An 18,668-nucleotide genomic window follows, 5' to 3' on the forward strand; every position below is an offset into this window, starting at 1 on the left:
CGCTGCCAGCACGGGCCCGAGCCCCGCGGGCCGTGCCTGGAACTGCAGCCGCACCCAGGGAACAGACCCGGCCGGCCCGGCAGAATCCTCCCTGTGCTGCGCGGAGCTGCTCGAAATGGGTAAGGGAGTGTTCTTCCAGTACTGCTTACAAATTCTTCTTTGGCCTGATAATTGGACAGACTAATCTGCGTTTGGCTTTGCCATGACCTCTCAACCCCAGTGAGGTTTCTGTTTGCCCATCCTAAAGCAAAGGAGCTGTGCAGGTGCAGCACTGACAGCTTTAGGACACGGTGCCTCCTGTGAGGCTGCTCAGCAGGGCAGAGAGGCACCAACAGCTCCCAGCAGGGTTTGTTTATTAAATTCATGTTTATTTAAAATTAAATTCATGTTTTATTAAAATTAAATTCATGTTTTATTAAAAGGGGTTGAAAGCTTATTTAAAAACAGCAGTGCAGCACCTCAGACACCACCAGTGTCACCCCGGGTGTGCAGCCACAGCTTGCAGCTTCTGTCCCCTGCCCACAGCCCCCTGCTCCCCCTTGCACTGGAAATCTCTGTGCTGGAATGCAGCACTGAGGGAGAGACAAGCTGTGAGCTGCATCTCATTTTCAAAATCCATTCTGTTACTGCTTAAGGCAATTCACAGGTAATACCCAATGTAATATGGCCACAAGTCTCGTGCTGCAGAAGCACAAATAATGGTGTGGTTATAGGGAAAGGCATCTGAAGTACATAATAACCTGAGAGTACATGAAGTTCTTTTCTGTTGCTTCACTATAATGTGCAGCAGAGTCCATGTGACACAATTTGGAAAGGCAGCTGCAGCCTTGTGCTGTAATCCATGACAGAGGCACAGATCCCTCACGTGGGTTCCAGTCTCCTTTTCTTCAAGCTCTGACTTCTCCTGATGGGGCTGCACCCTGCCACACAGGGAGAAAGTGAGAAATGGACATTTTTTCTGACTCTAAGTAGGTTCCTCAATTCTTTTTCTAACTCTTGATTGATAGGACAGTAGGATGGAAAAAAGCAGTTTTCCAAGAGCACTGTCCATGTTCTGCAGCCAGGTCCAAAAGAAAGGAATGTTTCTCCCACTGAATTTTCCCAATCTCCCAAGAGCCCCAATAGTGAACCAGAGCTCAGTCCCTGGTGGCAGCACGTACCTGGGGTGTGCTGGGGGGCACAGCTGGTGCAGGGGGCTGCAGCAGGGCCCTGCAGCTGTGCCAGCCTGGCAGCAGCTCTGTGCTGGTTCCCCCTGTGGGGTGTCCTCTGCTGCTGGCCACGGGGTGTCCCAGGTGCCAGCTGTGCAGCCCCTGAGGGCTCTGACATCTTGGCACCCGTCACCTTCAGGTCAGTGCTCTCCAAGGAGATGTCCCAGAGTTCAGGATCATCTGGAAGGAATGAGAAGGAGATCCATGACACAGTAGTGTACTGCAGGAATGGCAGTGACCACTATAAAATTTAAACTGCAAAGCATCTCTTATGTCAGTGTATTTGCAGGGACCTCCATGGCAGGAAGGAACAATGAATCTGACTCCATGTTCTCAGCAGGCTAATTTATTGTTTTATGATACTATATTATATTAAAGAATACTAAACTAAACTATACTAAAGAATACAGAAAGGATACTTACAGAATGCTAAAAAGATAATAATGAAAACTTGTGACTCTTTCCAGAGTCTTGACACAGCTTAACCCGGATTGGCCAATGACTCAAAACAACTCACACCAGAAACCAATGAAACAATCACCTGTGGGTGAACAATCTCCAAACACATTCCAAAGCAGCAAAACACAGGAGAGGCAAATGAGATAATTACTTTTTCCCTTTTCTCTGAGGCTTCTCAGCTTCCCAGGAGAAAAATCCTGGGCGAAGGAATTTTTCAGAAAATATGAATGTGACATCAGTGTGCAGCAGGGTCCTGCCCCTGGTGCCCTTCAGCAAAGTGCAGGCACCACAATGTGTACCAAAATATCCATGGTTATACTGAGAAAAGACACATCCCCCAGGTTCTGTATTGTGCAGTATCACCTCAGGAAAAGGATTTATCAAACAGGAGTACAACTCTACTGAGGAGCCTGCGTGAAACCCCAATACAGATGGACATCATCTCCCTGCCACTCAGGCAAAGTTTGTGTTGTTAAGGTCAGAATCACACTCACACTTCTGTTATTCCAGTTCTTCAGAGCTTTTACCCTTCCACTGTACTCTGAATTAACCTGGTTTAAATGCCAATGATTTAACACTTTAATGCTCATCACTCTTTGGCTGACCTGCAAAGAACTCCTCTTCTATGGCCAGCTCCTGTTGCACTTCTGTTGGAGTGCTGTGCTTCACAGGAGCATCACATTTTGCTGCAAGGAGGCAACAGAGGAAGAGATTAATACCAGAAACAGACACACACCCTTTGACTCCTTCTTAGCAGAGCACAAGTCTGAAATGACAGCCAGCACCACCACCAGGTACCCTCTTTTGTCCTAGAGCTAAGGCCTGGAATGTGGGAAGTAACATTGTGTAGCTGATGACATGAGGAGCAACTGTGCTACTTCAACATGGCTTTTAGCCTATCACCATGTTGCTGCTACTTCAACATGGCTTTTAGCCTATCACCATGTTCCTGCTACTTCAACGTGGTTTTTAGCCTGTCTATCACCGTGATCCTGCCACCACACGGCCCCAGATTCCCCATGAGCCAAGGGCAGTGTATCAGTAGCTTGGGCAATATCTGTTTGCTTGCAGCCACCACAGCCAGTGCTGCAGCCTCTGCTGGGATGCACCAGGTTAATGGTGCTGGCAGCAGCTGCTTTAGGGTGGCTGGAAAGTTGCAGATTTAATGATGTAGGTTTAGAGCTGACATTCCTGACACTTTTGGAGCACAGAGGGGGAAGATATGATAATGCTCCTGCCTTTGGCCTCAGAGGTGTGTTGATGGCACAGCACATGAAGCTGGCCAGGCTCCTGTGCTGTGGGTAACCTTGCCTGCTCTCTCTAGCAGCTCTGATGGAAAGTGCCAGGTCTGAATGCCACTGCTCACCCTGTTTGCTGCTGGCAGTGACTCCTGGGACCTGCTGCTTTTTCTCCATCTGCTCCCGGAACTGCTGCTGCAGCCGCTTCTGGCGCAGCTTCCTCTGGTAAGTGGCATCACACTCCATGGCCAAGGAGTCTGTGCTCCTGCTCCCACCCACAAACACAAAGTTAAACAGCACCTCAGCAATTGCATCTTGTGAGGAAAAAAGTCATTAAGAAATAACAGCAAAGAAAATCCACTCAGCTAGTGCTTTATGGCATCTTTGGAATCAAGCTGTCTCAGTAATTTCTAATACAGCTTAAAAAATACATTTATAGCAGCAGTCTCACCTGGGAGCATTGGGCTGTTTCTGATCTGCTGTCACAACAGCAGCCTCTGTCTGGCCAGGCTTGCAGCCAGGTGTCACCTCACAGGGCTGTCTCCCTGCTGCACTCTGCCTTTCCACATAGCTGCTGTATCTTGCTTGCTCTATTTCAGGCTCATAGTCCTGCATTTTAGCTTTGACCAAGTCTAACTCAGGGGGTACCTGGTCAAGGAGAAAGAAGAAAAGGTTCAGAAATTTCTGTCATCAACCTAATGAAATAAGCACTGGTTAAAAATCTATTTTGTTTGCTCTAAGCTCAAGTAAGTTAGAAACCTGAAATGCTCTTTCAGTACCCAGTAATTCAGTCAGTTAATCATTGAGTTCCTGTGACTTTGTGTTGGTTTAATTGTTCAGTGCTGCAGGGCAGATGGTGAGGTCTCCCCACATGCTCTGCAAACGAGAACAGGATTTTACAGCTTCTCACAGCCCCACAAGGCTGTTGCTGAGTGAGTTTGTTTTACCAGTCCATTGTTGTGCTTGTGCTATAGGGCAAGGCCAACCTTTACTGAGTTCTGAGGAAGGTACACCATTCCTGTTTATTAAAGATGGGATGTTTTGGCTCTGTCACCTTACAAATTTGTGGCAGTGCCTCTAATAGATGATGTCCCTGGCAAACCAGAGACCTGGGCCATCTTTACCTTGTGAGGTGTCACTTTGTATCTGCTCCTACAGTGTTTGACAGGCCTGCCTTGCAGCTCTAGGCCTCTAGCAGAGCTTGACAAGTCCTACTGTGACTGAAGGCAGCTTTGCTATGGAAGTCCATGGATCAGCTGCTGCAGAAGGCTTCCTTTTCCCTCCTTCCACTGCCTGGAAGCCTCCTGCCCCCAGCTGGTGCACAGCAGGAGCAGGCAGGATCCATGGAGGTGCCACTTGAGGAACAGCCTGCCCTGTGTGTGGTGAGCTGTTTGCTAGGAAGGTCTGAGGAACCCTCAGGAATGAGAGGCACTGCCAGCAGCACTGACAGCCCTGTGCCAGCAGCAGTGACAGCCCTGTGCCAGCAGCAGTGACAGCAGCAGTGACAGCCCTGTGCCAGCAGCAGTGACAGCAGCACTGATAGCACTGCCAGCAGCAGTGCCAGCCCTGTGCCTGCAGCCCTGTGCCAGCAGCAGTGCCAGCCCTGTGCCAGCAGCAGTGCCAGCCCTGTGCCTGCAGCAGTGACTGCAGCAGTGCCAGCCCTGTGCCAGCAGCAGTGACAGCAGCAGTGACAGCCCTGTGCCAGCAGCACTGCCAGCCCTGTGCCAGCAGCAGTGACAGCCCTGTGCCAGCAGCAGTGCCAGCCCTGTGCCTGCAGCCCTGTGCCAGCAGCAGTGCCAGCCCTGTGCCAGCAGCAGTGCCAGCAGCAGTGCCAGCCCTGTGCCAGCAGCAGTGCCAGCCCTGTGCCTGCAGCAGTGACTGCAGCAGTGCCAGCCCTGTGCCAGCAGCAGTGCCAGCCCTGTGCCAGCAGCAGTGCCAGCAGCAGTGCCAGCCCTGTGCCAGCAGCAGTGCCAGCCCTGTGCCTGCAGCAGTGACTGCAGCAGTGCCAGCCCTGTGCCAGCAGCAGTGCCAGCCCTGTGCCAGCAGCAGTGCCAGCAGCAGTGCCAGCCCTGTGCCAGCAGCAGTGCCTGCAGCAGTGCCAGCCCCTGTCCTGCACCTGCCGGGGCAGCTTGTTGACGGCTCGCAGGTAGTCCTTGTCCAGGATGCAGTTCCCAAGGGCATTGCCAAAGCACCTGAGAAACAAGAGGGCTCACTGAGACTGGAAACTCTTCATCCCACAGAGCTTCTGAACATGAGCAAGTGCCCATCTTCACTTACTTGAGGGCTCTCTTCAGTCCATCTGTTACTGCCTCCTTCCTTGCCTTTTCTAAGGATAAGGCTTTAGACTTCAGGCCTTCACTGACTCCATACCCCACATCTTCGTGGTATGACCCATCCTGCAGTACAATTTCAAATACAAGAGGATTTTATACATGCAGTGCTGTGCTTTCCCAGGCCTGGGTGCCTGCTCTGGGCTGTTTGTTCCACAGCAAGGTCAATGTTTAGGACACCAGCAGGTTCCCTAATGCAGGGCAGCACCTGAGGACTGTGCTCTGACCCATGCAAGGACTTTCATCCACAGCTTCAGGCAATTGCTCAGCTACAGTCAGAGCCAACAAAAAAACCCATTTACCTTAAGCTGAACTCTCACAAAAGCACAGACACCCACGTAGAACCTGCCATTGTTGAGGTCAACGAAGTCTGGAAGGAGATATTTGAAGTGTTAATGTATAGAATCAATAGTGGAAAAGCAACTGTTGTCTATGAAAGAAACTTCTTTTTTACCATCTAGTAGAAGTCTGCAGAAAGCCTGAATTTCTAAGGAATAACTAGTTATGGCATTATCTGAGAAAGGCTGAAGTTTGAAGGATGTCAGTCCTTTCTTCACTGAAAAGGGGGAAAGAAAACCGTGGTGCAGAATAGATGGAAAGCAATGAAGTAAGTTGTTCTATTTCTAGAATCTACCAGCCTGGGTTAAGAAAAGATTTCTGAAGGTGGGGGAGAAGGAAGAAGGTAATTTGAGCTGCTGCTTTGACCTACTTCAACAACCAGTCTTCAGCATAAGCACAGCAGATCTGCAAACAAGGACAACACTCCTCTGGCAGGCACCATTTCAGCCATCAGCCATCAGCGGCTGAAGCTTTAAGATCACCTGAACATGTTATAGTTGAAAAACTGTCCCAAACTTTTCTGTTGTAAAAACCTCAGTACTGGGTATTAGCTAGAAGAGAAATCTGCAGAAAAAGATGGGTCCCTAAAGATTAGGGGAATATTAACTAAGAGTATCAACTGGTGAGAGTCTAAAAATTACAGGTGAGTATGAAAGTTGGCTTAGGACTGCTGAGTGTTAAATGTTTAATTGTAATTACTCTTGACTGAGTGTACTCATAGAGATCAGAGACTTGATTAGAATAGCTCAAGAATAACCATAAACACACTCAGAATAATGACTATGACAGAGCTAAAATGAAAACAGAAGCTCCATTATTATTCAATTTCTCTCATTTTTACTAACTGTTAAGACACCTGGAAGTTGCTCATGGCTGTGCCCAGCTGCTCTGATGTGATGAAGTTGTAGCAGCTGAGGGTACTTGGTCTGTTCAGCCTGGAGGAGGCTGAGGGAAGACTTCAGTGCAGTTACAGCTTCTCTGAGAGAGGGAGAGGAGGGGCAGGCACTGATCTCCTCTCTGTGGTGACAGTGACAGGACTCAGGGAATGGCCTGAAGCTGTGCCAGGGCAGGTTTAGGTTGGGTATCAGGAAAAGGTTTTACCCACAGAGGGTGGTTGGGCTCTGGAACAGCTCCCCAGGGCAGTGGGCACAGCACAGGCTGCCAGAGCTCAAGGAGTGTTTGGACAATGCTCTCAGGCGCAGGGTGTGACTCTTGGGGTGTCCTGTGCAGGGCCAGGAGCTGGACTCTGTGGTCCCTGTGGATGCCTGTCCCTTCCAATCATGTTCTGTGATGGAAACTATGAAGCAAAGACTTCTTTGCCCCTAAGAGACCCTTACCAACATTCTGCTGAGTGACTGAGTGAGCCCAGCCATTGAAGCCAAACATTTCATTGGCCAGACTGATGACCTTGTGACCCTCAATGTAACAGACCTGGAAAGAAGAGCACATGCACATAAATATATATATATAAACACATAGCCTTGTGCACACATCTGTGCACACTTTATTTTTAACAGAGATTTAACTCATACCATCTTACACTGAGGAAGCCCAGCTAAATTCAAGGTTCAGATAATGTGAATAAAAGGCTGATGGTGCAGCTACAGGTGCACTCTCTTCCAGGAAATGTGGTGGGGATTAATATAACAACAAATATGACTTAATCAACAGAAGGCAGAGTGGGCACTAAAGATGGTAAATGTAGCCACTATTATATAATGTTTCATATATTCCAATTCTGGGAAAAAATAGGGATAACATCTCAGTGTTGCACAAGTAGATAAATATTCCATTGTAAAAGATGAAGCACTGAAAAATTAAGTCTCTTTTTAAGTGCAAAAGGAAAATCTGTGGCTGAATAGAAGCCAGAACTTATGCCATGCTCACTTTGCATCCATATCTGCGTATTAAACTACTAGAGGGAAATTAACTTAAAAAGAAAATAAGGACTATTGTAACATTAATCCCTGGTTTTCCTGGGAAGAATGGAGTTGAAGATCACGTTTGCTCCTACCTTCTGCCCTCCTCCTGCCTGCCTGCTGCTGATGTAGTCGGGGCCCAGCCTCTGGCGCAGCGCGTGCTGGATGGCTCGGTACTCGCTGGCCGTGTACTGGTACTGGCAAGAACAGGACAGCAACATCTCTGTCACCTCCTGTTTCAGCTCCCCTCCTCTGCCAACGGCACTGCTGCGTCCCACTCCCTCCCACATGGGCATGAGCCAGTGCTTGAGTTGGTGTAACAGGCCAGGAAACACCTCAGGGTGTGTACATGCCTTAGACTGGTCTTTTTTCAATTTACTCTTCATAGACACAAGCATTAATTACTGAGCTGCAGCAATTATTTTTCATTAATAATCCTAACCACAAACACACATAGAAATTTCTATATTACTGCTCAAAACCAAACACAGTATCTCTGTGACCAACAAGAAACTTGTATTTAAAGACTCCAACAGAACTGAAGATGAACCATATTCCACTGCCACGTGTCACCAGGGCAGGGAGGACAGCAGCTCAGGAAAGCTGAGCTAAATATAGTTTAAATAGGAGTTTCTTGAGTTATCCAATTTCTTTGGATAACTCCAGCATCACTGGTATCATTGGAGAACACCACAGGAAGCCTGAAGTGTTGTAAGTTTAGGTTTGTCTTAGAAATCCAATTTACAAAATGTAGCGAAGCCCAAATGTATATTTAAGGATTTGAGAAATAAAAAGCTTGTGTTGTTATGGTCTGAAATGGGACAGAACAGAGGTTTCACCACTTAAATCATATATATTGTGTATGCATGTACTGGCTGCCCTAACAATTCAGCAGAACACAGGATTTTATAGTGTGTGTACCATATAAAATCCAACTCCTGCCAAACTGCTCTAATTTGTATTTAGTTCTATTTAAACTTAACAGTAAAAACTATATCTTTTTCTGACTCTCTAGAGTGCAAGCCTGTAACCAAAAAGCATAAGGAAAAAGGCAAAATACACAAGCTTGTGCCACATTCAGGAACTATGGAGAAATGCCTGTCATGGAGAAGAGAATTCACCACCAAAAGCTCTGCTCAGTCCAGATACAGTTTTCCTCTTTCAAATTATTTTACAACATTTCAAAATTATTTTTTAATAGCTGAAAGCAGTTGGCTTTTCTGAACCTGTGAATATGTGTAAGCATGACTCAGGCCATCTGGGAATAAGAGAGAATAAAATGAGACCCACTTTTAAGGTACAAGATGTAAAAACCTTTTGAGAAGAATCCAGACCAACTCATTATAACTGGGGGCATGCCAAGACTATTGCAGAGAAAAAATGTGAATTACAGTAGGGTGCAGCACAATTCCAGCCTTTCTGTACCCAAGTTAAAAAGGAATAAACATGCAGAGCAGATTTCCAGGAGTGTGAGCATGCAACTTGCATTTCCCTCAGGGGCAAAAGGAACTGACCTGTCCAAAGGAAGCCACTGAGTCCCCAGTGTTGGAGCTGCTGCTGCTGCAGCTCTCACTGTCCTTCCCCTGGCTCTCAGGCATCCCTGGAGGTGAGAGAAAATAAAATCACTGAAGAGGACACGACTGACAGTCCACATGAACACATGGCACAAAGCTTATTCTAAATATCACACTGGTAAAAAATTATAAATGTGGGTTTTTTTTCCTTTTAGGTAAACGTGAAGGCACTGTACCATGCCAGGGAAGAAAAAGAATTCCATCTTTCAGATTCTTCAGCACTGTCTTTCTGGACCACTTTCAATATCCATTCATACTTTGATAAAAAAGTAGGGACAGCTTTACTCAGCCATACCCTGACTTATCAGTTTTATTTCAGATTGCTGTTTTGACTGTAATCACTCTGTCTGGTGCCACACAAACCAACCATGCAGAGCTGAGAAGCACAGAACCTGTCAGAGCTGTCAGAAGTGGAACCAATAACTCAGTAGATGGCACCCTCTTCTAAGCCAGCATCCAGCACAGCATCCAACACCTCCCAGCACTGCACAAACACTCCCCTGCTCTGGAACCCTGGGCCTGGGGAGATTGTGGATCCAGCTGTGCCAGGGGCTGCAGCAGCACTCCCAAACAACCCACAGAGAAAATCTTTTATTGTGTTTGCACTAATGCTGAGCACAACCGATAGCCCAGCACTCAGACTTCTGTAGGCAATACAAATACAAGGAAAAATTGGAGAAGTCAAAAGTTTGAGAAAGCCTAAAATCCTCAGCAGATAGCATGATTTGCCAGTCAGTCAGCACCTGGCTAGTACTCTGCTTTGTTAATGCATTCCAGGTGTGGCACTTTTTAAATTAAGTTGTTTTTCCAGTCTCTAAACAAGAAATCCAAAGTTCATTGAGGACTTGGCAAACGATTTTCAGAAAAAGGATACTGATTGTTTCCTTGACAAATGTGAGCACTGGTAATTATGGCAAGTGTAGCTAAAATTCTCCTTAATTTTGGTTGGCTAGAATTATTCCTCTGTGGTCCCAAACTTTATAATTGTACAGAGTTCATACACCTGAATGCATTTCCATCAGAAGTTAGCAGCAGTTTGTAAATACATTTGGCTTTGGAAAAGAGCAAATAGAAAGCAACATTACCAGGAGAAACCCTTGTGATTTAAGCAGGCTATTTCCTCTGCTCAGCAAAGAGAGTTCACTGCATTGGGAGGGAGACAATTAGAGAGACATAAATAGTGTGTGTGGCCAAGGGAACTGAAATTTGAACAATGCTGTTGCCTCCACTCACACCCCCAAGCTGCCTCAATCAGATCTTAATCACTCTGAGCCCTTGGGAAGAAACAATGACCAAAATGTCACTTGCCTACAAACACTATGACCGATTTATGCAAAGTAGGTGGGTGGCATTTTGATGCAAAATTGCTTAATACCAGTTTTAGTTAAAAATCCTTCAAGCTTTTACACGGTGTGCACCATGATCAGTCTAAATTCAGTTGTCAGTGGTTTGTATTCAAATTATGTGTGGATCCAGTGTGAGTGAAGGAGACAAGATTAGTTTAGTTTAGTTTAGTTTAATCAGTTTAGTTTCAGGTTTTACCTGCAGGAGCAGCTTCAGCTGAGCCTTGTTTAAACCAAACCCTCTATCAGGGCAATGTGGGGGGTTTTGCAGGTGGGGAAGTGCAGCAAAGCCAAGCTCTGTATCTCAAAGCAATTGTCAGAGCATTTCAGAGTGACAGAAGTTTGACTGAATATGGGGGGATAAAATGTCAGAGAATAGAGATAATGCAGAAGGCAGTCTCACCCCTGAGGAGTTGCAGCTGTAGCAATCACCAAGGATTGGGAATAGCCCTGCCCCTAACAGGCCACAGCTGTGCCCAATAAGGGTGAGTGCTATAAAAGAGTGGGTTAGCTAAGTGAGGAGAGCTGGAGTTTGCTGGTTGTGTGGTGAGGAGGAGGAGGATGGAGTCAGTGCTGTGAGGAGCTACTCATGAGACATCACTCAGAAGGTATGGAAGTTTTGCAATAAGATAACAACAATATAAAATATTATTAGAGTAGGGGCTGGGAAGAGAGAGAAGTTAGTTCTGCACATGGAGCTATAAATCTATCTTGGTGCCAGAGCCAGGGAAGGCAAGGTGCTTCCATTCCTCACTGGAGTCTTGTTTCCTCACTGCCCTGCCCTCCCCACAACATTTTAACTCACACGAAACATTAATGCTGAAGTAGATAATGAACCATTCACTGGGGTGCCCAAGAGCCTTGGACATTCTCTGAGGCCAGGGCTGTGGTAGGAGGCTGCATGACTCATTAATCAGTGTTAAAATATCTGCTATTTTTAAACCAGAAAGACTAAAAATTAAAGTTGAAGTATGTGTTTGAATATGCAGGATGATATAAGCAGTTAATCAGTTTAAAGGTGCCCAGGAATTATAATTTGCTATCTCTGTGGCAATGGAGCCATTGTTTATTATTTACAGGGAATTCTTTTGAGTTTAGCTGGTAATGTTCTCAGGAAGTTTTCTTGTCACTGAGGAGTAGTCCATATAAGAGGTGCTGCACTGTGCTCCAAAATGTTGCCTTGACACACTGAAACAGGTAAAGAAACTCAGCAGCTTTTACTATTACTTATTTTGGTCTTGTCTTTCCCAATTTGAACACATCAGGTACATAATCAGGAAAGAACAATCTCTGTTTTGGGAAACTGGCTATGAAATAGTAATTTTCAACAGCACTCTACAAGTAGGTGTATTTGCATGGTAGTGAAATTGAACACTGCTGAGAAAAACGTGTGTGTACACAAATTCCTGTGCAGGAAATAAATCAATCTTCCAGAAGTGATAATCCTGAAGCTAATCTCTTCAAGTGTATCTACCACTGTGGGGCTGCAGCAGCAGCAACACCTTTACCTGCCATGAATGTGTGGACAGAACTTCTAATTTTCTGACTTCCTCACACACATTTCTATCCCACTGTCTGTTACCCCCCACAAATTCATTTATTAAATCATGTCTTTTCCTACCAGTTCCACTCTGCCTTGACAGACTAGGTTTTGAACCATGCTCTGGGCTCTAACTCTGTGGTAGGAGTGCCAGTTCCCAGCTCCCCTCACCTGTGAGGGGGAAGCAGCACTTTTCCATTGCTTCAGAATAGTTTGCATACCAAGCATTGTGCAAGCACCACAGCCTGGGCAATGCTCAGCTGGAACATGGATGTTCCAAGGAATTCATCCCAGCATCCACAAGCTAAAGCAGGGCTTCAGCACAGATTGAACATCCAGAGGGCTTTTCATTCATCCCTGCCCTCCCTATCTGGTAAGCTTCCCTCACAGAGAGGCTGAGTAACAATCTTCAGCATTCTTTCAATAAATGCAATTCCACTGAGCCCAGCAAGAGCAAACAGCTCCACAGGCAGCAAGTGGGAATCAGCAAGCACTAAAGATAATGCCACATACTCAACCTAAGGTATTGCTCTAAGAAAACATTCAAAAAAACTTTACAAATTTTATTTTTCTGTGGAGTTTTCTTTGCTCTGAGAACCCCAAAGTATTTTATAAGCTGATTTACCTGTTTTTAACAGAGCTGAGGTGCCTCTTTCAAGTGTAATGGGGCAGATGTTCCTAATCAAGACAGGCCTGTGCCACTCCACAGTTTAAAAGGAGTGGAAAAGAGATGATGCAATTGCTTGTGGACATGCTGCACACAATAGAGCTCCCCAGTTTAATTTCTGATGTCTCGAGGTAAACAACCTTGATGGCTTGAGAAAAGTGAAGTAATGTCCTGCTAACTTCAGCAGGAGGAAAAGATACTCACTGAGGGGTTAAACATGGGAATGTTTAGCTCAGCTCAGGAGACTGATCTGCTGCACACCACAGCTGCCTCAGGTGCTGACAGTGCCTTCCTCATGCCCCCCTCTCACTCAGGCCACCTTCTGTAACAAGAGAAAAAAGGTAAAATTTGTATAGCATGGTTGAGCTCCCTGCAGTAGTTCAAATATCTTTGCTTTTTTCACTGAGACAATTCCTGCTCAGCTCCAGCACAGGTGGGCACCTCCATGCAGTGCCACTGATCCCACTGGAATCTGTGTGCTTCCAAAAGCACAGCTGAACTCTCTCATTTGTCAGGCACTGCTGGGTTTACTCTTGGCATGTCTAGGCTCATGATCCTCCCTGCACTGAACAGAAAATGCTATTTCTGGTTTTACTTTTTAACATTTTAATGAACACAGGGTAAAGCTCTTTCGTCCTTTTTTTTATACAATTTTGGAAGAGCAACAGTGCATTTGTGGGGGTGTGTTTCTATTTCAGAATTTTTGGATACACCTAACATCTGAAACAAAGCTTACCTGGTCAATTCCAGGATGAGAAACTCGCCTCCCTGTGCTGTTCCCTGCCATGGCAGCCTTTCCACAGCTGCACAAGTTCACTGAACATCAGTAACTGCTGCAAGGGGCCTGCTTTCCCAATAATTACCTTTCCCAATAATTGCAAATCCAGCCCAAACTGCTTGGTTTAGCAGTGTTTGCTGTGTTTTAGCCTGCATATTTTTCAAATTTTTTTTTGCTGGTCATGGCTCCAAACATTTTCTTTAATTAGCAGTGTGTCAATTGCTTCTTTGCTGTTTCACTGCCTGCTGCAATTTTTGCCTTAAAAAGGGTCCAAAAAAGTTTAATTATTTAAAAATTCACCAACAGCATCCTAGGAAACAGGTCATCCCAAACAGTTCTAAATTTGAAATACATTTGTTTTCCAAAAATAGAAATCCTGTTGAATTTCTCACATTACTTAATTCCTTTGCTTTTACTCACTACCTGTTTAAAAAATATTTCATTAAAGGGATTGACTGGTACCCCTGCACAAATCATTTTTGATATTATAAAAAAAAATTCCTTATAACAATAAACAGTGACCAAGGGGTAGAACTGAAAGATAAGAGAAATAATTCTGTCATTCTAGTTTTTTTTCCAGGTGTGAAACAGTAACACCTCACAGTCACAAAACCCAAAGTGAACCATCTGCTCTTCAAGAGGTTTCACATCCATGCAGGCAGAGTAAAAGATCTTGTTCTGGAGACCAGAGCAGGCAGGAATATTACTCAAATGTCATCAATTATTTACATGGGTACTCCTTTCTAAAAGCCTCTGAGGTTGATTTATCAGCACATCGTTTATGTACCAGTCCCTCCAGTCCTTGCAAGGCAAAGGCAGCAGGGTTTTTAACCCAGGAGTGATGGTTTGGGGCTTGCAAGGAGAAGCAGCCTGTCCAGCTGTGAGCAGGGAGCCTGCAGCTCTCCCAGATACAATTAGCAGGCAAGGAATTAATTAATCCAGCCTGGAAATGAAACCTCTGTGAGTAATGTGGGAGCTCTGTCAGACTGTGCAGCACAAACCCACGCTGATCACAGGCACGGGTGACACCTCTGGCAGCAACACCCCATTAACATGACACACTAATTAAGCTGGGATGAAAAACTAAAGCTCTTAGGCTCTGTTTTGCTCCAGGTTGACACTTATTGGAAAATGGAAAATCATTTACGCTTGAAATTGGCAGGATAACTGGGGCATGGGCAAGCCTGTGTCTATTTCCATCCTTCTGCCTTCTTAGCCAGCAAGCTAAGTATAAATTCTCTTTTTTGGGGGATACCTTAGGCCTGACAGAAGGCATTAGGTACTGTAGCATGCACTACATGAGTCTACAGAAATTAATTTAAAACGGACTCTGCTTCCACAGTAGGAAGGGAAGTTCAGGTTATTGAGATCTCAGTGGATATCAGGCTGCCAGAGGTCCGAATTGTAATCTAAATGGCAATTAAATAGAATAATACATCAAATATAGGTAATATATACTCTGATGAAATAATAGAACATAATTACAATATTACCAGTATTCAGCAAGAAGGTACTAATTTAAACAGTGATAGTTTACACGTCAGTAAATGTCATTCCTTGTGTAGTCTGACAGACCTAACCCATTTGCCAAAATCTCTCAATTTAGTGTCCCCTGGGAGTGGGGGCTAAGGAGGTCAGCGCTGTTGGCTCCTCACGCCCGGAAATCACAGCAAACCCAACCTGGGAGGATTCTGGATGGGCTCTGTTGCTCTCTGCCCGGGGCTCCCTCAGGGCCCGCCGGGCGGGGCCGCTCAGCAGCCGCTCGTAGGGGCGTGCCCGGTTCGGCTCCCGGCGCTGGTTTCGGTGTCGGGCTCGGTTCCCTGTGCCCGGTTCGGTTCCCGGTGCTGGTTTCGGTGTCGGGCTCGGTTCTCGGTGCTGGTTTCGGCGTCGGGCTCGGTTCCCTGTGCCCGGTTCGGCTCCCGGTGCTGGTTTCGGTGTCGGGCTCGGTTTCCAGTGCTGGTTTCGGTGTCGGGCTCGGTTCCCTGTGCCCGGTTCGGCTCCCGGTGCTGGTTTCGGTGTCGGGCTCGGTTCCCGGTGCTGGTTTCGGTGTCGGGCCCGGTTCCCTGTGCCCGGTTCGGCTCCCGGTCCGCAGCCCCGGCCGCACCTCGGCCCCGCCGCGGCCTGTTCGCACTTCCCGCCCGGAGCGGCGGCTACGGTGCCGGAGAGCGGCCAAACTTCCCCGGTGGGCGCGCGCGGGCGGTGACGTTCGCCGGGGGCGGGGAGGGCCGGGCCGAGGGAAGCCCCGCGCGGCGAGCGCGCGCGCCGGGGGGCGGGGCCTGCGCGTGTCTCGCGCCGGGGGCGCGGGCGGGAGCGGCGGAGCCGAACCGAGCGGAGCCGAACGCGGGCAGCGCCGCCCGTGCCCTGCCCTGCTGTGCCGTGCCGTGCCGTGCCGTGCCGTCCCCTCCCCGCGGGCTGACAGGCAGGTGAGGGGCCGCGCTCGGGGCGGGAGGGGTCGGGTTAACGCGCCTTGCCGTCCGCTGGGGGGAGCCCGGGGCGGGGCGGGGCCTGCGGGCGCCGGTAGCTGCGGGAGCAGCCGCCGCGCTGGGCAGGGGCTGCGGCGGCGGCCGGGCAGGGAGCGGCGGTGGCGGCGGGGGCTGTGGGCGCGGAGCCGCAGCGCAGGTGGGTGCGGGCCCGCGGGGGTGCGCGGGCTGTGGCCGGGCGGACGGAGGGAGGGGGCGGCCGGGGGGGTCGGGGCCTCTCCCCGCCGGGCCCCTCACGCTGTCACCGCCCGGGGCGGGGCGGCCCCGGTCCGGCCCCGGCAGCGCGGCCGCATCGCCCCGCGGGCCCGCGTCCTGCCGGGCACTGCCGGCGCCCGGGCGGGGTTCGGCCGTGCCTCGCACGGGCGGTCATTCCTGCTCTGCCCATTCGCCTTCCCGGCCGGGCTTTTCCGCCCCTCCGCAGTCAGCCTGTCCTTGGGAAGCGCACGCTTTTGTTATCGCGGTCACCTCACCGAGGTAACGGGGAGCCGTGTCTGCTGCCCAGACCTTGTGCCGTGCTGGGTTTTTGGTGTTTTCTCTGCGAGCGCTGCCTGGTCAGTTTCATGTATTTTATTGCATCTACTACGAGGCGGCGTCGGCTGACACGGTGCTTTGTTTCTGAGCGTGCTGCCATCCTGGAGCCCGTGTCAGGAATTGCTGCCCTTCCACATCTGTCTCGTTGGGAGTGTGGGCTCTGAGGGTTGGTTAGGAAGCACACGATTTGTTGAACCTGGAATGTTACATGCTCTGTGTGAGTTTCATGTTATGGTTGGTGCTGATACCCTGTGAAATGGTTTAAAGGGAAGCCCCGGTGGAAATGGGAGATGCAAAGATGTGAAGAAACACCTATGGAGGTGCTGCTGGTGGTGGGAAGCAGTGCACAAGCCGAAAGAATGAAAGCAAACGGATAAAAATAGAATTGTTCTGAAGAGCAGTGTGTGTTTTGCATTTTGTCCCAGCACATTTTGGGGGCCACGCTCGATCGTGGAGCCTGTTAGCTCAGATCCAACAGGCTGTAACCACAGAAAGTTGTCTGCTTTTGGTTGTGATTCTCGAACAATGGCCAGGGGTGTCTGCAGCAGTCACCTCCACCAGCTGCCTGCCCTCCTTTGCTCCCTGAGATTATTGCGTCTGCAGCCGTAGGAGGCTGCACACACATCCATCCCCTCCTGAGCCACTGCCTGATACGGTCCCGGAGTTTGTGTTGGAGCCTGCAGCAGCTCGGGTGTGAGCCCCAGTTCAGGGTCAGCTGTGAGTCAGCACCCTCAGAGCCATTCCAAATGGAATAACATGAGAGAAATCACCACCTTGCCTCTGGTACTGTGATTAGAATTGGTAGTAAAATAAGGGATTTTTTTAGTGATTATTTAGTTAACAGCTGTACTGAACGTAGTTCAGTTCTGGAAGCACAGTTCAGAACTTTTATCACAGAACAGCAGTTCCCAGAACAGTCAATCTGTGCCCACTGTATCATCCAGAAATTTGGAGTTCTCTGAATCCATCAGCCAGTAAAAGGTTGGGATCTGCTGAATGAAATGTGAGTTCATAATAATCTTTGAATAATTTGAACTTCTTCCACCACTTCTGGGAAACCAGTTGAAGTGTAATTAAATCACTGTTGGGATGTTAGCAGAAGCCTGAACTGTAGAAAACCTGCTCTCTGGACTATATTAAAGCATCATGTTTTTCGTAATTTTTAGCATTCTTTTTGATCCTGTCATGAGCTTTTTTTTGAGATTCCGTTCACGTAACTTTTCATCTGTAATATGTGGCTAATGGACTGATTAGCAAAAAAGGCAAGTTTGGGATTTATGTGGCCTATTCCCTTTTACTGAATTGCAGATCTTGGTGATGAGAGAAATCCTGACTGGTTTTTGAGGGGTCTTTGGTATTTAGTGGGTTCTTACTTTCTTTTTTTTTCCCCTTTCTTCCTTTGAATCTGCCGCTTTCTCGTTCCTGGTAGCAGTTGTATGCTGCTGCATGAATAGAAATATTTCACCGTGCTATTGTCACCAGTGCTGGAGTTCCTTGCCTCTATTCCTTACTTTGTGAAGCAGGATACCCTCCCATTGTTATCTCTCATCCCCTCACCCCCTCCCTCTTTTCAAGCCTGAAAAGCTCTTTAGAGAGAGAGTTTTGTTCCAACTCTCACCTGGCTAAACCACTGGAGAATTTAAGTTATATTTGGAAGATCTGGCTTGTTTTAGCTGAGTATGGTTTGGATAGAAATATAAGTGTGGAGGGATGCATGTGGCTTTTAAAATAATAGAACTGAACCCACAGTGAGGGTTTTTGACCCTTGCTGCAAGAGGCTGCTCAGTGAGGTGAGGAGGGTTTTACCCATTGCTCTTTAAGCCAAAAGTTTAAACTCTGGCATGCAGGAGTAGAGCAGGAGATCGCAGGAAATGCAGTGCTGGTGTAGCAGTAGTGGTGTTCTGCAGCACGTGGGTTATGTCAATATGGTTGTTGTCAGGGTGAGATTATGGTGGAATTTCTGGAGCTGGAGCATGCTTTGCCTTGCACTGTGGTGTTGCCCATGGTGACTTTGGGCTGGCTGGCTGCGTGTGCTTCTAGGCACTTCTGAAATATCTGTAGTGCTTTGAACATTTTGTTTCTGCTGTTAAGAAGAGGGTTGTTTGTTGCATGCCACCTGTGGGAAAGAGAGAAACAGCCATGGATAAAAACACAAAGTATTTACTGACTTTGTACCCTACAATGAGCCTATAAACTCTTTAGCCATACAGTGACCGAAAATCAACATCCACAGGACTTCAGTCTTTTACATAATTTGAGGAG

At 47.7% G+C, this 18,668-nt stretch overlaps 2 protein-coding genes across 5 annotated transcripts in view; one reads left to right on the plus strand and one right to left on the minus strand.

Moving 5' to 3' along the window:
• Positions 1-414: 414 nt before the first annotated feature.
• RAD52 (RAD52 homolog, DNA repair protein) lies at positions 415-15,346 on the minus strand. 2 transcript variants are annotated; one of them, XM_059471723.1, is made up of 13 exons: positions 15,076-15,346; positions 12,822-12,939; positions 9,008-9,093; positions 7,589-7,690; positions 6,912-7,005; positions 5,538-5,605; positions 5,183-5,301; positions 5,022-5,097; positions 3,357-3,553; positions 3,034-3,170; positions 2,273-2,353; positions 1,161-1,388; positions 415-920 (listed from the first exon to the last, which is right to left on the minus strand). In XM_059471723.1, exons 3-13 carry the CDS (start codon positions 9,089-9,091, stop codon positions 862-864), a joined length of 1,245 nt encoding a protein of 414 aa, XP_059327706.1. In that variant the 5' UTR covers positions 9,092-9,093; positions 12,822-12,939; positions 15,076-15,346; the 3' UTR covers positions 415-861. The 2 variants fall into 2 exon arrangements, with proteins under 2 accessions (XP_059327706.1, XP_059327707.1); XM_059471724.1 differs by lacking the exons at positions 12,822-12,939; positions 15,076-15,346 and adding an exon at positions 10,153-10,180.
• Positions 10,954-18,668, plus strand: part of ERC1 (ELKS/RAB6-interacting/CAST family member 1) — a 274,816-nt gene continuing 267,101 nt past the window's right edge. For 2 of the 3 annotated variants that reach the window (XM_059471721.1, XM_059471722.1), the window contains exon 1: positions 10,954-11,018. The gene's annotated coding sequence lies outside the window, so the exon portion shown is untranslated. Of the gene's footprint in view, positions 11,019-15,918; positions 16,015-18,668 lie in introns of those variants that run through there. The other variant, XM_059471720.1, reaches the window with a different exon arrangement.

Source organism: Ammospiza nelsoni, chromosome 5 (assembly GCF_027579445.1).
Source record: "Ammospiza nelsoni isolate bAmmNel1 chromosome 5, bAmmNel1.pri, whole genome shotgun sequence".
NCBI classification, from domain to species: Eukaryota; Metazoa; Chordata; class Aves; order Passeriformes; family Passerellidae; genus Ammospiza; species Ammospiza nelsoni.

What these genes read in the sequence shown, in the direction of transcription:
- RAD52 (XM_059471723.1), bottom strand. Translation starts at nt 9,091, where the DNA reads ATGCCTGAGAGCCAGGGGAAGGACAGTGAGAGCTGCAGCAGCAGCAGC. An exon ending in GGACTGAAGAGAGCCCTCAA is followed by an intron (nt 5,098 to 5,182) that starts GTAAGTGAAGAT and finishes CTTGTTTCTCAG; the next exon opens with GTGCTTTGGCAATGCCCTTG. An exon ending in TGCCCCCCAGCACACCCCAG is followed by an intron (nt 921 to 1,160) that starts GTACGTGCTGCC and finishes CCTGTGTGGCAG; the next exon opens with GGTGCAGCCCCATCAGGAGA.